The sequence below is a fragment of the Pteropus alecto genome, unplaced genomic scaffold, assembly GCF_000325575.1.
Source record: "Pteropus alecto unplaced genomic scaffold, ASM32557v1 scaffold114, whole genome shotgun sequence".
Classification (NCBI taxonomy): domain Eukaryota; kingdom Metazoa; phylum Chordata; class Mammalia; order Chiroptera; family Pteropodidae; genus Pteropus; species Pteropus alecto.
In genome coordinates, this window is record NW_006435793.1 from 3782233 (window position 1) to 3794658 (window position 12426).

The 12426-nt window shown below is 48.0% G+C and overlaps 1 protein-coding gene across 1 annotated transcript in view; it reads right to left on the minus strand.

The window, feature by feature from the left end:
• CCDC180 (coiled-coil domain containing 180) overlaps positions 1 to 12426 on the minus strand; it is a 76483-nt gene that overhangs the window by 13431 nt on the left and 50626 nt on the right. The window contains 10 exon segments of the mRNA XM_025046542.1: positions 1012 to 1130; positions 1132 to 1261; positions 1559 to 1731; positions 3356 to 3475; positions 5105 to 5203; positions 6153 to 6269; positions 6445 to 6589; positions 7862 to 8008; positions 8911 to 9091; positions 10720 to 10895. Of these exon segments, the coding sequence (XP_024902310.1) occupies positions 1012 to 1130; positions 1132 to 1261; positions 1559 to 1731; positions 3356 to 3475; positions 5105 to 5203; positions 6153 to 6269; positions 6445 to 6589; positions 7862 to 8008; positions 8911 to 9091; positions 10720 to 10895 (1407 nt within the window).

Here is a 12426-nt window from a genome sequence, read left to right on the forward strand (position 1 = left end):
AGTGACAATCCATAAAGCTAAGCAATAGCTCCTGTAACAAGTGGCCCCACATAACCAGGAATTATTAATAACTGATAGCTTCCCAAAATTTTGTATCTGCTTCCAACTTAAGACCAATCAGAGAAAGCCAAATATGGTTCCCCAATCACATAGGATGCCCTGCTGTTGGCCTGCCTCCAGCTGCCCTGTTTCAAAAGCCTCCAATCAGCCATGCCCAAAGCCCTCCTTTTGCTCCATTATTTACTCTTCTACCTGCCTTTGAGGCTCCGCTAAAATATGATTGATGTGGCCTATACCCTTGCTGCAGCAAACTCTGAATAAATAGCCTTTGCTTTTCTCATTTGGTTGGTCTTTATTTATTTCCACACTGCAGATGCCATGTGTATTCAAAAAGACCTTCTGGAGGTATGCAAAGCATACCGGCTACTTCCTCGAAACCTGGAATTAAACCACATCATCAAGGGCTCATGGGAGACACGGAAAGTTGGCTCAGCCACATGGTTTCTGTCATCTACCTTTTGTAAAATATAGAAGGAGGGTAGGCCAGGGCCCACCATCACTGAGCCACAAGTCTGATGACTCCAATGGAGCACAGTGGGTAAAGCGCACGGCCAGGATGCAGAGGCCAGGACTTCCTATGGCTCTGTGATATCACCCAAGGAAAGCCATCTCCAATGACCTTCTTTCTGACCAGGATGATGTGTGTGGGAAGGTAGCAGGGCTGCAATCCACCTACTATCACTGTGGAAAAAAACTGAACTTCTAGACAGGCTCTCCAAGTGAGTGGCCTCTGCGAGCCGAGTCACTCAGCAGCAATGAGTACAGATATGACTAAAGCCAGCATCAGAGCTGGCTCTTCACTGGGTCCCATGGAGTCTTGGAGCTGTGAGCACAGGCAGCACATTCTGAGGACAGACTCTAGTAAAGTAACAGGGTGGTCTCTGGCCTCCATTCAGGGACACAGGGTAGGGGTCTGGGAAGGGGAGATCCTGGGAAGCCCGGCATCCCTACCTCCCTGCTGAGGTGGCACTGCCGCTGGACAAGGCCTTGATGAAGTGTTCTCCCCGGTTCCGGTGTCGCTTCGCGCCTTTGGGTGACGATTGCCCAGGATAAGAGCAGAGGACCCAAGGTAAGAATGGGCCAGGTATCACCACTGGATTCCCCACCACCGGTACCCTGAGACTCACAGGCCTGTTTGCCTTTACCTGTCTGGGATCGGACTTTGTCACATGGGGTGACTGTGCATTTTGAGTCATGAAGTCTGAAACCAAAGGAAGGGAGGTGAGCTTTTACCCAGGGACCATGAGAACAGCTCAGGCCAGGCACTGGGCACCATCCTGGTTGTCACACAACACCACATGACTCCATCCTGTCAGGAGCCCCACTTCAGAGGAGGAAACTGGGGCTCTGAGAGGAGAAGTCCCTTGCTCAAGGTCACAGGTTTTCAGGGGTGGGCTGACATGGGAACCCAGTGTGTGGGACCACAAAGCTGGTCCCTGAAGGCTCAGGGCTTGGGCCATGGTGGCAGGGCCCCATTGTGCACCCCAGGGCCACTCACTGCAGGATATTCTTGACCACCTCTACAGCCGGGTCTTCAATCATGGGCTTCCCCATGCGGCTCGGCTGGGCGAAAGACTCAGGGGTGACTACATCTATCTTGGCCTCCTCTTCAAAGGTTTCTGAAGACACCAGCATGTCACTCTCCATCTCCAGGTTGGTCAAAATGTTTTCCTAAAGGCCAGAGAGAAGGGCCCGAGTATGTGGGCCCAGCCTAGGTGCCGGGGAGACCAGCAGGCTGGGTTCACATTCCAGTACCACCCTGCCCAAGTGCTGTGGCTGGAGGCCAGATGCCTGAATTCTTTGAGCTTGTATTCTCCCTTCTATAAAACAGTAATGGTCGTATCTCTTTAGAGGGCCATGAATTCATTCATGCATATACGCTGCTAACCTTCAAAACTGTTTCCTGAGTGCCTGCTCTCTGCAAGGCTCTGCCTGGGTCCTGGGACACGGCATGAAGAGGTCACATGTGACTCTTGTCTTCATGGACCTTATAGTTTAGTCCAAGAGACAGACATACATTTAATATGCACTTATGCACATAAATGTTTGGTCAAACCTGGGACCAGTGCTGTGAAGGAAAAGTTCCAGTGTCTTCTGTGAGACCAAGGGTCACAGACCTGTCAGGCTGGCCTGTGGATGTGCTTCCTGATTAACAAGTGAGTGAATGAACAGATGCATGGATGAGTGAATGGCTACCTCCCCCTTGAGTTGGCCCTCAGAGTGGCAGCTCGCAATGAGCTCTCAGGCTGTTCCTTGTTTTATTCTGAGTCTTGTCTTAGCGGTAGATCTTAAGGGGGAGGGACCCCGGCTGGAACCCTGAGTTCCATCTCGTAATAGGCACAGTGGTGGTGTGATGGAGGCTTAGTGTTGGTGGCATAGTGGGAAGAGCCTCTCCACAGAAGGAAGGGCTGGTTCAAAACAAGGCAGTGAGAGGCAGGGTCTGAGGGTGACCGGAGCCCATTTGTGCTGCCATTGGTTGTATGACCCCCCCGCTCCCCCGCTGTCTGAAGTTGGTTGACAGTCTTTGGTGTTAAAGCCTGGTGTGAGGGGCTGAATGTGGGGTGAGGAAAACACAGGCTCTTTGGCCCTCTTGGGGTGCACAGTCTAGAGGAGATAGCCCCTAAAATGGAGACCTCACTGTATGGTCTGAGGGATCACGGGGAAGTGAGAGGTGCCAGGAAACCTGACCAGACCAGGGGTAAGAGAAGGCCTAGGGCGAAGTGACATCTTCGGGGCAGGGGCGGAGAAATGAAGAGGCCATGGAGGGTAGACCACAGATGCTGCTGCACAGGTCTGATTAAAGAGTCTGGATTTTGCCCGGAGGGCAGGAGAGTGATATGATCAGGCTGGCCTTTTCTAGTGTTTGGTCTGGCTGCAGCTCAGGGAATGGATCATGGGCGGACGTGAGAAGATAAGTCAGGTGGTCAAGAGACTAGGGGGCTTGGATGGGGTGGTAGAAATGGGTAGGGAGAAGCTAGTGGCTGCTCATGGGTGTGGGTGGGAAGGAAGAGGCGGAGAGGTAAGGCTGCCCTGAGAGCCGGCGGGCGAGGTGAACTAGGGATCTTGACAGGGCTAAGGAGGTGAGACCAATGCAGCGAAATGGCCCATTCCAGGATTTGAACCCAGATCTGACTGAACAGCCCGTGGTCTTTCCAAAGCATCCCAGGAGGCCTGAAGTCTAGCAGGGGCCTGGGAGCCCCTCTTCCCTTGAGCTCCGTTGAGCCCTGCAAGTCTCCTAGGAGCCCAGACCCAATAGCTCACCCACCCTTCCCTATCGCCCCAGCCCATTTCTTACAGTAAAGACCACTTTAGTCACGAACTCAGTCTCCAACCTGCAGTTGAGGTACTGAATCCTGTGGTTCAGTTTTTCTTTCCAAGTTCGGACGAACCCAAGGAGGTCTTCCGTGGTCACTACCTAGCGAGAACACAGACGAAGAAAGCCACAGGAAGCAGGCTGCAGGAGGGCAGACTGATTCCATCTGAACCTCAGGAACGGGGGCTGGCTGGCGAGGATGTCTCTTGGTTTGATGGAGGCTCCTTGCTTGCAGGGGGTGCCCTGGGGAGTGGGGGACACTAAACCGGCTCTCTGCACTGGGATGACGGATCCTTCACTTGATGGGCCATCGGGAGTTCTGTTCCTGGTTCTACGGGTTTGTTCTGGGCAAGTGATTTAAACGTGCTCAACTCAGTCTTCCCATCTGTGTGACAGGGACACAGAATACTCTCTAGGATTTTTTCTAGCTCTGATACTCTATGTTCAGAAGGAAATGTTTGGCCCAGGATGGTGAGGGTGTGCAGGAGTGAAATGACCACAGCTTTTCTGGAAGGGGAATCTGGCCATCTCCATGACAACGTCAAATACACACAGCCCTGGAGCAGCGATTCCACTGACCACGCTCCACAGCTGTGCAAGGAAGCACCGTAAGGATGTCTGCCTTCTTCACACGTCCCACACGACACTGAGCAATCCTCACACACTGACCCTAAATGGGTCACTGACCTAGTAGATGATCCAGGCCAGGAGGTGCCTTGGCCTCTTCTGCTTCCTTCATTTCCAATGCACTCTGAGTCCTGCCAATTACCCCTACCACTCAGCTCTGAAAATGGATCATGTCCCTGCTAGCACCTTGTCCAGGCCATTATCCCCTCTGCCTCAGTCCCAGCACCCTGCCTCTCTCCTACCAACTTCCCTTTTAGCAACCAGAAAGCCCTCCTCAATGTGGCACTGAGCAAGCACATGGCCGTGGCCATACCATCCCTGGTCCCCGCTGCCTTTGCCACGCATCTGATGCATCTATCCCGTCTCCTGATCACTGCTCTAGAGAAGTGTCCAACCAGTGTCCCCCATCACTAGAGGATTGCCTGCCCACCTGAGCTCATGCTCCCCCAACCTGGCCGTAAGGCTCTACAATGCCCCCCACATGCCCATCCCCCTCTCCCGCACCCTGCTGATGCCCTGATACCAACAGAAGGCAGGAAGTGGGGTTGGAGGTGAGGAAATGTGAGAGAGCCAACATTTCTGCCCTGGAGAGCCAGGGTGGTCCCTAAAGGGCCTGTGAAGGGGTCACAGCAGATTAACTGGGGATGTGTAGAAACATCTGCATAAAGACACAGAGGTCCCAAGGGGCTATACAGGAAATGAGAATAACATGAGAGATGTGTATTCTCCACTCTGTACTTTGTGGATATTGGCACTATTTTCAAGAAGCACACATTACTATGCAAGAAAAGGCAATAAAGATAGAAAAATAACTGTCCTCCAATGAAACCTTAACTCACTTAAGTCACTGAAATGGAAGAGAAAAGACACTCTCACCGGCCTCCACCTGCCTGCCTGGGAGGCGCTGGGTGGGGACTGGGGGAGGCAGCTGGTTTCTCTTCTCTTCCTTAATTTCATTGAATAAAACAGGGGTTATGGAGGAAGACTCAGGGGCCCCTTTGGTGCTGGAGACATCTTAACTACAGATATAAGTTTATTTCTAGTTTATGATTCCAGCACGGTGCGTCTTTACGATTCACAGCTTAGCATTCACTGAGCACTTACCTTTTTATCTCCCTTTGAGCTTCGACACATTTCTACTTTGCTTTGAAGCTGTTCCAGAGAAGAATTTAATCCATCTGCTTGCAAATTGGATTTTGCCACCTAGAAAAAACCAGAGATTCTGAGATTTGTTTCTAGAATACCTATTTTGACTGGGAAAATGTTCAACAAAAAACAGACGGATTAAGTACTGGAAAATTGAAATCGGGGGCGGGGGGGAAATGCACATTCTTATCAGAAACTTAATCAATGAAAATTTAAAAGATTTTTTTTTTTTCAAATAAATAAGGTTTGAAAATAAAATTAGTGACGCACAGTACTGGTCGAGAGCATAGGTATAGTTCTAGGAATTTATCCATTTCTTAAAGGTTATGCGATTTGTTGGCATATAATAGGCCATAGCAGTCTCTTCTGATCCTTTGTATTTCTGTGATATCAGTTGCAATGTCTTCTCTTTAATTTCTGATTTTATTTATCTTGTCTCTTTTTTTCTTAGTTAGTCTAGCTAAAGATTTGTCAATTTTGTTTATCTTCAGAAAACCAGCTCTTAGCTTCGTTGATCTTTTCTACTGTTTTTCTGGTCTCTATTTCATTTATTTCTGATCTGACCTTTATTTCCTTCATTCTGCTAACTTTGGGTTTCATTTGTTCTTCTTTTCTACTTCCTTGAGATATACAACTGGGTTGTTTATTTGAGATCTTTGACCTGGAGTCACATTTTGGCTCCATCATTTAGGAGCTCTCTGTTTTTGACTAAGTCGCTTAATTATTTTCTGCCTCAGTTTCTTTATCTTTAAAATGGGGATTAAAAACAGTACTTACTTCATACCGTTCTTGTGAGGACTAACATAGCTAATCAAAAGACATCAGTAGGAAGCATGCATAAGAACTCAATGAATGCTAGTGGCTGTTATGTTTTAATCTCTATCTTCCTGGCTGGAGTGCAAGTCCCACTGTAGAGACCACATCGGTATCCCCAGCACCTGGGACAGTGCTGGCATGCAGGTGTGTGTGAGTCCTACCTTGCATTTGATAAATAAAGCTGTCCTACCTCGCATTTGATGTTCACTTGCAGATTTGTCATCAACCGCTGGATTTTCTCTAAGAAAATAAGGTCCACAGACAGGTTATGGAATTTACTTTCAAACTTGTTGATGACATCATTGGCCTGTAAAGAAATAGAAAAAGTAAAAGAGGGGGGCTTAACTGGGAACTTGGGGGCTTCAGAAGCAGAAGAGGACAGGCTCAATTAATCGTCGGAAATGGGGCTTGACTGGCCCCCTTGACCCTGTCACTGCATGTCCCAGGAGCCTGGCTGGAAGTCGGGGGTGGGGCTCCCCCACCTGGTCCAGGTACTCGCTCTCCATCTTCTCCATGTTGATCATGATTAAGCTTTCAACAAACTCTATCCGGGCAGCTTCCTTTTCCAGTCGATGACACAGTAAGTCAATTTCTTCAGAAGAAAAGTTGCCTCCCTCTGAAAATAGTCTGCAAGTAATTTGGGACAAATAAAAGCCACTGATCAGACCTGAACCTTTCCACCCACCCCAAACACTATGGCTAACAAGGATTTAGATTAAAAGTATAAGATCAAGGGAAAATGAATGGAGGTAGTTCAAGGACAGAAGCAAGAAAACCACCCAAATGTCCACTGAGGGGCGAATGGATAAACGAAGTGTAGCATCTGTGTACAATGGAATCGTATTCAGCCTTAAGAAGGAGTGAAATTCTGATACATGCTACCACATGCATAACCAATGAAGACGTTGTGCTAAGTGAAATAAGCCAGACACATAAAAGGACAAATGTTGTGTGACTGCACGACATGTTGTGTGAGGGGCACCTAGGGTAGTCAAATTTACAGAGGCAGAAAGTGAAATGGTGGTTGTCAGGGGCGGGGAGAGGAGAATGGAAGTTCGCGTTTAATGGGTTCAGAGTTTCAGTTTGTGGAGAGGGATGGTGGTGATGGTAGCATAGCAATGTGATTGTACTCACTGCCACCGAACTACACACCTAAAAATGGTTAAAATGGATAATTTTCTGTTATGTATATTTTGTCGCAATAAAAAATCTGAAAACACTTATTCATAAAGATATATATACCCCAATGTTCATAACAGCATTATTCACAATAGCCAAGACATGGAAACAACCTAAGTGTCCTCCGACAGATGAATGGATAAAGGATATGTGGTTCATATAATGGAATACTACTCAGCCCACGATACCTAGGTGTCCTTCGATGAATGATTGGATAAAGATTTGGTACATGTGTATACACAATAGAATACTACTTAGCCATAAAAAACGATGAAATATTGCCATTTGCAACAACAAGAATGGATCTTGAGAACATCATGATAAGTGAAATAAGTCAGATGGAAAAGGACAAGAACCATGCCATTGCAATCATGTAGGATATAGAACAGAAAGCCACAAATGAACAAACAAAACAAACAAACTCATGGACACAGACAACAGCATGGTGGTTACCAGAGGGGAAGGGATGTGGCGGGGAGGACGAAGAGGGTAAAGAGGGTCAAATATATGGTGACGGAAGGAGACTAGACTCTGGGTGGTGAGCACACAATGCAAGATACAGATGATGTATCATAGAATTGTACACCTGAAACTTATGTAATGTTATTAACCAATGTTACCCCAATAAATTTAGTTTTAAAAAAAAATTAAGAGAGAAATGACCAACTCTCAATAGAGAAAGCCTGGTGGCCTGCAGAAGCCCCGGATGCCGGCTCCCACCTGCAGTGCTTAACGAACTCGATGTTGGCGTCGCGAACCTTGCCCAGGCTCTCCTCCAAGTACTGGCGGAAGCTGCGCAGGGACACCTGGATGACATCAACGTAGCTAAGCAGCTCCCGGTGCAGTGTGTTGCTGAGAATGACCAGCCTGGGGGACATGGGAGGGGCAGGGTAGTGACCTGGGCATGGAAGAGCAACCTGGAAGGCTGAGCTCCATTGCCGTACCCAGCTGTGGGGCCACCAGAACAACTGCCCGTCTTCTCTGGGTAGAATAAGAGACATTAGAAGGAAGTCCAAAATGCTAGCATGTGTAGTTCAGCGTAGAACTCTGTGTGCTGGATCAGAGGGTGTCCCTCTCCTCGTTCTGGCTACTGCCACCAATTGGTAAAAGAATCCCCAGGCCCTCCGACATGCTCACTCTAACTTCCAGCAATGTAGCTGCTGTGCCCCGGGGCTCTCCTGAAAGAGCACCTTGCAAGTTTCCCCTTCACACCCGAGTCCACCCTCACCAGCTGCCTCTGTGTACCTGACCACCGTATAGACACCTGTGAGGGCTCCTCACCTGTTACCTGACTGAGGTTTCCCTGGAACCCCTTGCTCTGCCCTGAGCACATTCCCACCTCAAGCTGTGCCAGGGCTCCTTCCTGATGGGAGAATTCTGCTCCCTCCCCACCTTTTTCCATCCTAGACCCGGGAGTCCCTCCTATAGGAAACTCTTCCTGACTTCCCCTGAAGGAAGCGGCCTTTCCCACAATGGACATTTTGGGGCACACCATTTGCATCCCTGCACTCTGATCATGAGCATCCTTTTTTTCTCCCTGGCTGCTCACCCAGCCCCAGCATTTAGTCTCCAGCCCCCAGACAGATGTTTCACACCGCTGGACTCTTGTGAAGATCTGAACTGAAAAGAGAAAGTTGCTCTGGGGCGTGGAAAACATGACTCTTATCCATTGGGGCCGGGGGCGGGGAACGCCTCCTCTGAGAGCAGCTCTCTGCTCTAGGCTGGATTCTAGGCCCACGAGGCTAGGGTGGGGACTCCAGGGCCCTTACTTCTGGCTCTTGGTGGCGTTCAGGAAGGTGTGTTCCATGTCGTAAATCTTGCGGCGGAAGTTTTTACTCCTTGCATTCTGCTCCTCTTGGAACTGGCAGAACATCAGTCTCTCCTTCCTCAGCGTCTCCATCACCCCGGCACAGTGGTTGTCCAGCTGCTTTTGATGGAGCAAGAGCTCAGCTGAAAAGGATGAAGGGAGCTGAGGTCCTTTGTGATCCTGAGTCACCTCAGGACATTCCTCTGGAGAGGCTCTACCTAGCTGTGAGTCGGGAGGTCCCTACTGGTGGAGGCACTCTGCCTGCAGCCGAAGGGACCAAAGCCTGGGAGATGGAGATTCCCAGGAGAGCAACCCTGGGAGCAGGTGGGATGGTGGGAGGGTGTTGGAGAGGGTGGGGATCTTGGTGAGAGGGTCTGAGAGAAAACAATCAGCACACAGCTGGGCAGTCGGGGTTTTTTCCTAATATCAGTGGCTACTTACTTCCAATGAGCCTGAAGTCTAACAGACTTCCAAGGTGGAGTAAAAAGAACCAGGATTTAGCTTCGAGAGCTCCATCACAGGCCTTTAGAGCTGGCAGAAAGCCTCAGATCGCCCTCTCTGAACTCCCTACTGCTGGGAGCTCTGTGCTGTGGTCCCAGCTCTGCCAAAAATGAATGGTGTGACTCTAGGATGTCGTTTCTCTGGCCTCAATTTCCACACCGTGCATTGGGCCAGGGAGCCAAGGAAGAGGAAGGAAACCAGCCTTCAGAAAGCACCTTATTTGTATTTATCTTTAAGGTACATTTTCCAGACGAAGGCAGTGAGGTTCTGAAAGCCAAGCAGGTCTCCTCAGGCCATAGGCACTGGGACTCCTGGCCAGGTCACTGACTCCACAACCACTTCATTGCCCAGGCCATAGGAGGTTGGGTAGGATCATATGAGGACTCTCTTTCGAGCTCTAAATGTCTATGATGGAGCTTGAAGTGTGACACAAGTGAAAAACTAACAGGAGTCATTGAAAGATCCAAGTAAAAGTGTGCCACCTCCCGCCCCCCGCCATTAATGGAGCCCTCTGCCTAGGAAAAAAAAGTCACCTCTTTTTAAGTGTTACTAATTATAAGCAAAAATTAATGGCTACTACTTTTGGAGGCTGTGGCATGTATGAGGTGCTCATTATTCCTTACTGTACCACAGCCACCAACAATAGTGCCTTCTACAGGTGAAGAAGGGATCAGAGAAGTCAGGCAACCTGCCCAGAGTGACAGCTAAAGTGGTTGAGCATGATAGCTCTGATTCCTGGGCTACAGGCTTTCCTCTAGAGCAGGAGCCCCCACACCTGGGCCTCAGACCGGTACTGGTCAATAGCCTGTTAGGAACTGGGCCACCCAGCAGGAGGTAGTTGGCCGGCAAGTGAGCAAAGCTTCATCTGTATTTGCAGCTGCTCCCCAGAGCTAGCATCACTTCCTCAGCTCCACCTCAGATCATCAGGCATTAGATTCTTATAGGAGCACCGGTCTCTGGTGCCAGAAATGTTGGGGACCGCTGCTCTAGAGCATCCGCCATGCAGGTGTGTATCTGACAGGTGTGTGAGCACATCTGGGATCTACACAACCAAAAACGGACACTCTTCATTATAGTATCTAATGCCTTCTTTTTTAAAAAACAATTTAAAAAAATCTTGAATGAGGATTCTGCCAGCCTAAGAGGTACGAACCTTCACACACATCTTCCACGGTGTGATGACAACTGGGGCAGCTAATGAATGTGGAGCTGTGGTGGCACAGATGCCAGGGGTCTGGGGTAGGACAGCCTTCCCAAGCAGGGTCTGTACCTGCCCTGACATTGTGGATGTCCCTTTCAACGTGCTGGACTCTTGGCTGGTGCAGGTGTAGACGCAGCTCCAGTTCCGAATCCAGCTGATCAATCTTAGTGGCCATGATGACCTGGGCATTGAGGGTGCACTGGTCAAACCACTTCTCTAAGTGCTCAAAAAAGCCAGCTCGAAGTCTAAGGAAGAGAACAGTGAGGGTCACTCCTGACAACAATCATTACCAGGAAGAGGTTTTCCATGTAAACATATAAAGGTCTCTCCACTCCCCCTTTGCTCCTTCTTCCTTGTTTTATTTGCTACTACAATGTATTTTTTGGTCTAGGTGGACGATCATACCCCTGCTGGAGGACGTAGGGTGGTTTCCAACCGTTTGTTCTTGCAAAGAAGGCTGCAATGAATAACCTTGTGCATATGTCTAGTGTAGAAGCATTTCTATAGGATAAATTCTGTGAACTGGAATTGTCATTTGTATTTCTATGTAAATTTGATATCAGTTCATCGGTTTCCATAAGAAGACCTCTGCTGTGATTTTTTGTTGTTGTTGTTGTTATCTCATCGAATCTATAGAAAATCCTACTTAAAACCACAGTGAAGCACCACTACACACATACCGGAATGGTAAAAAATAAAAACTGCTGATGATACCGAGTATTGGTGAAGCAACTGGAACTCTCACACACTATTATAAACTGTTAAAACAAAACCACTTTTGAAAACTCTTCAGTAGTATCTTTTGGTTGTATCTCCTCCAGATGGACACACGTATAACACTATGTCCCAACAATTCCACTCTAAGTTCTATATCTAACAGAAATGTGTATATAGGTTCACCAAAAGATTTGTACATACACGAATGTTCAGAGCAGCATTGTTGGTATACTCCCAAATGGGAAACAACTCAAAGGTGCGTCAGTAGTAGAATGGATTAACAAGAAGGGTTATATTTTTTATAATTGAACTCTACAGAAACAAACAATGAGCTACAGCCACGTTCAAAAATATATTTGAATCTTACAGCCAATGAAGGAAGCCTGACATAAAACAGTATATTCTGTATGAGTCCATTTAAATAAAGTTAAAAAAAAAAACTCATTCAGAAGTTAGAATATTGCTATCCTTGGGGAGGAGAGGACAGTGACTTAGGACAGGTACATGAGGGAAACTCCTGGAGAGCTGGTAATGTTCTGCTTCTTGTGGGTACTGGTTACTAGGTGTGTTCCTTTTGGATAATTCACTGGGCTATATACACACTCATGATTTCCATACTTTTGGGTATGTAAGACCCTGCAACACACAAATCCAGTTGAATACAGAACTATTTTTTCTGGTTAGTCCCAAGGCTACCTGGCATAATGTTTGGCTCAAGACTGGAATGACAGGGTCTGAAATGCATATCTAACCACCTCTCATCTCCGAGATCTTATTCAAGTTACTAACTCTTTGAGCTTCAGTTTCTTCATCTGGAAAATGGGCTAATTGCTGTACCCCTCATAGTTATTAAGAGTATTAAATCCCCTCAATAAATATTAGCTCTTGTGGGGGCCTTTGCTTTTCTTTGTTCTGTGGGCTATGGAGAAGACAGACAGTGGCCTGTAATAGAGGAAGGAGAAAGATGAGGTTCGAGTCAAGAGACATTTTCAAGGTGAGACGAGGCTGAGGTGATGGAGAAAAGAGTACAGAGGACCGACTTTACTCTTTGATTCCCTG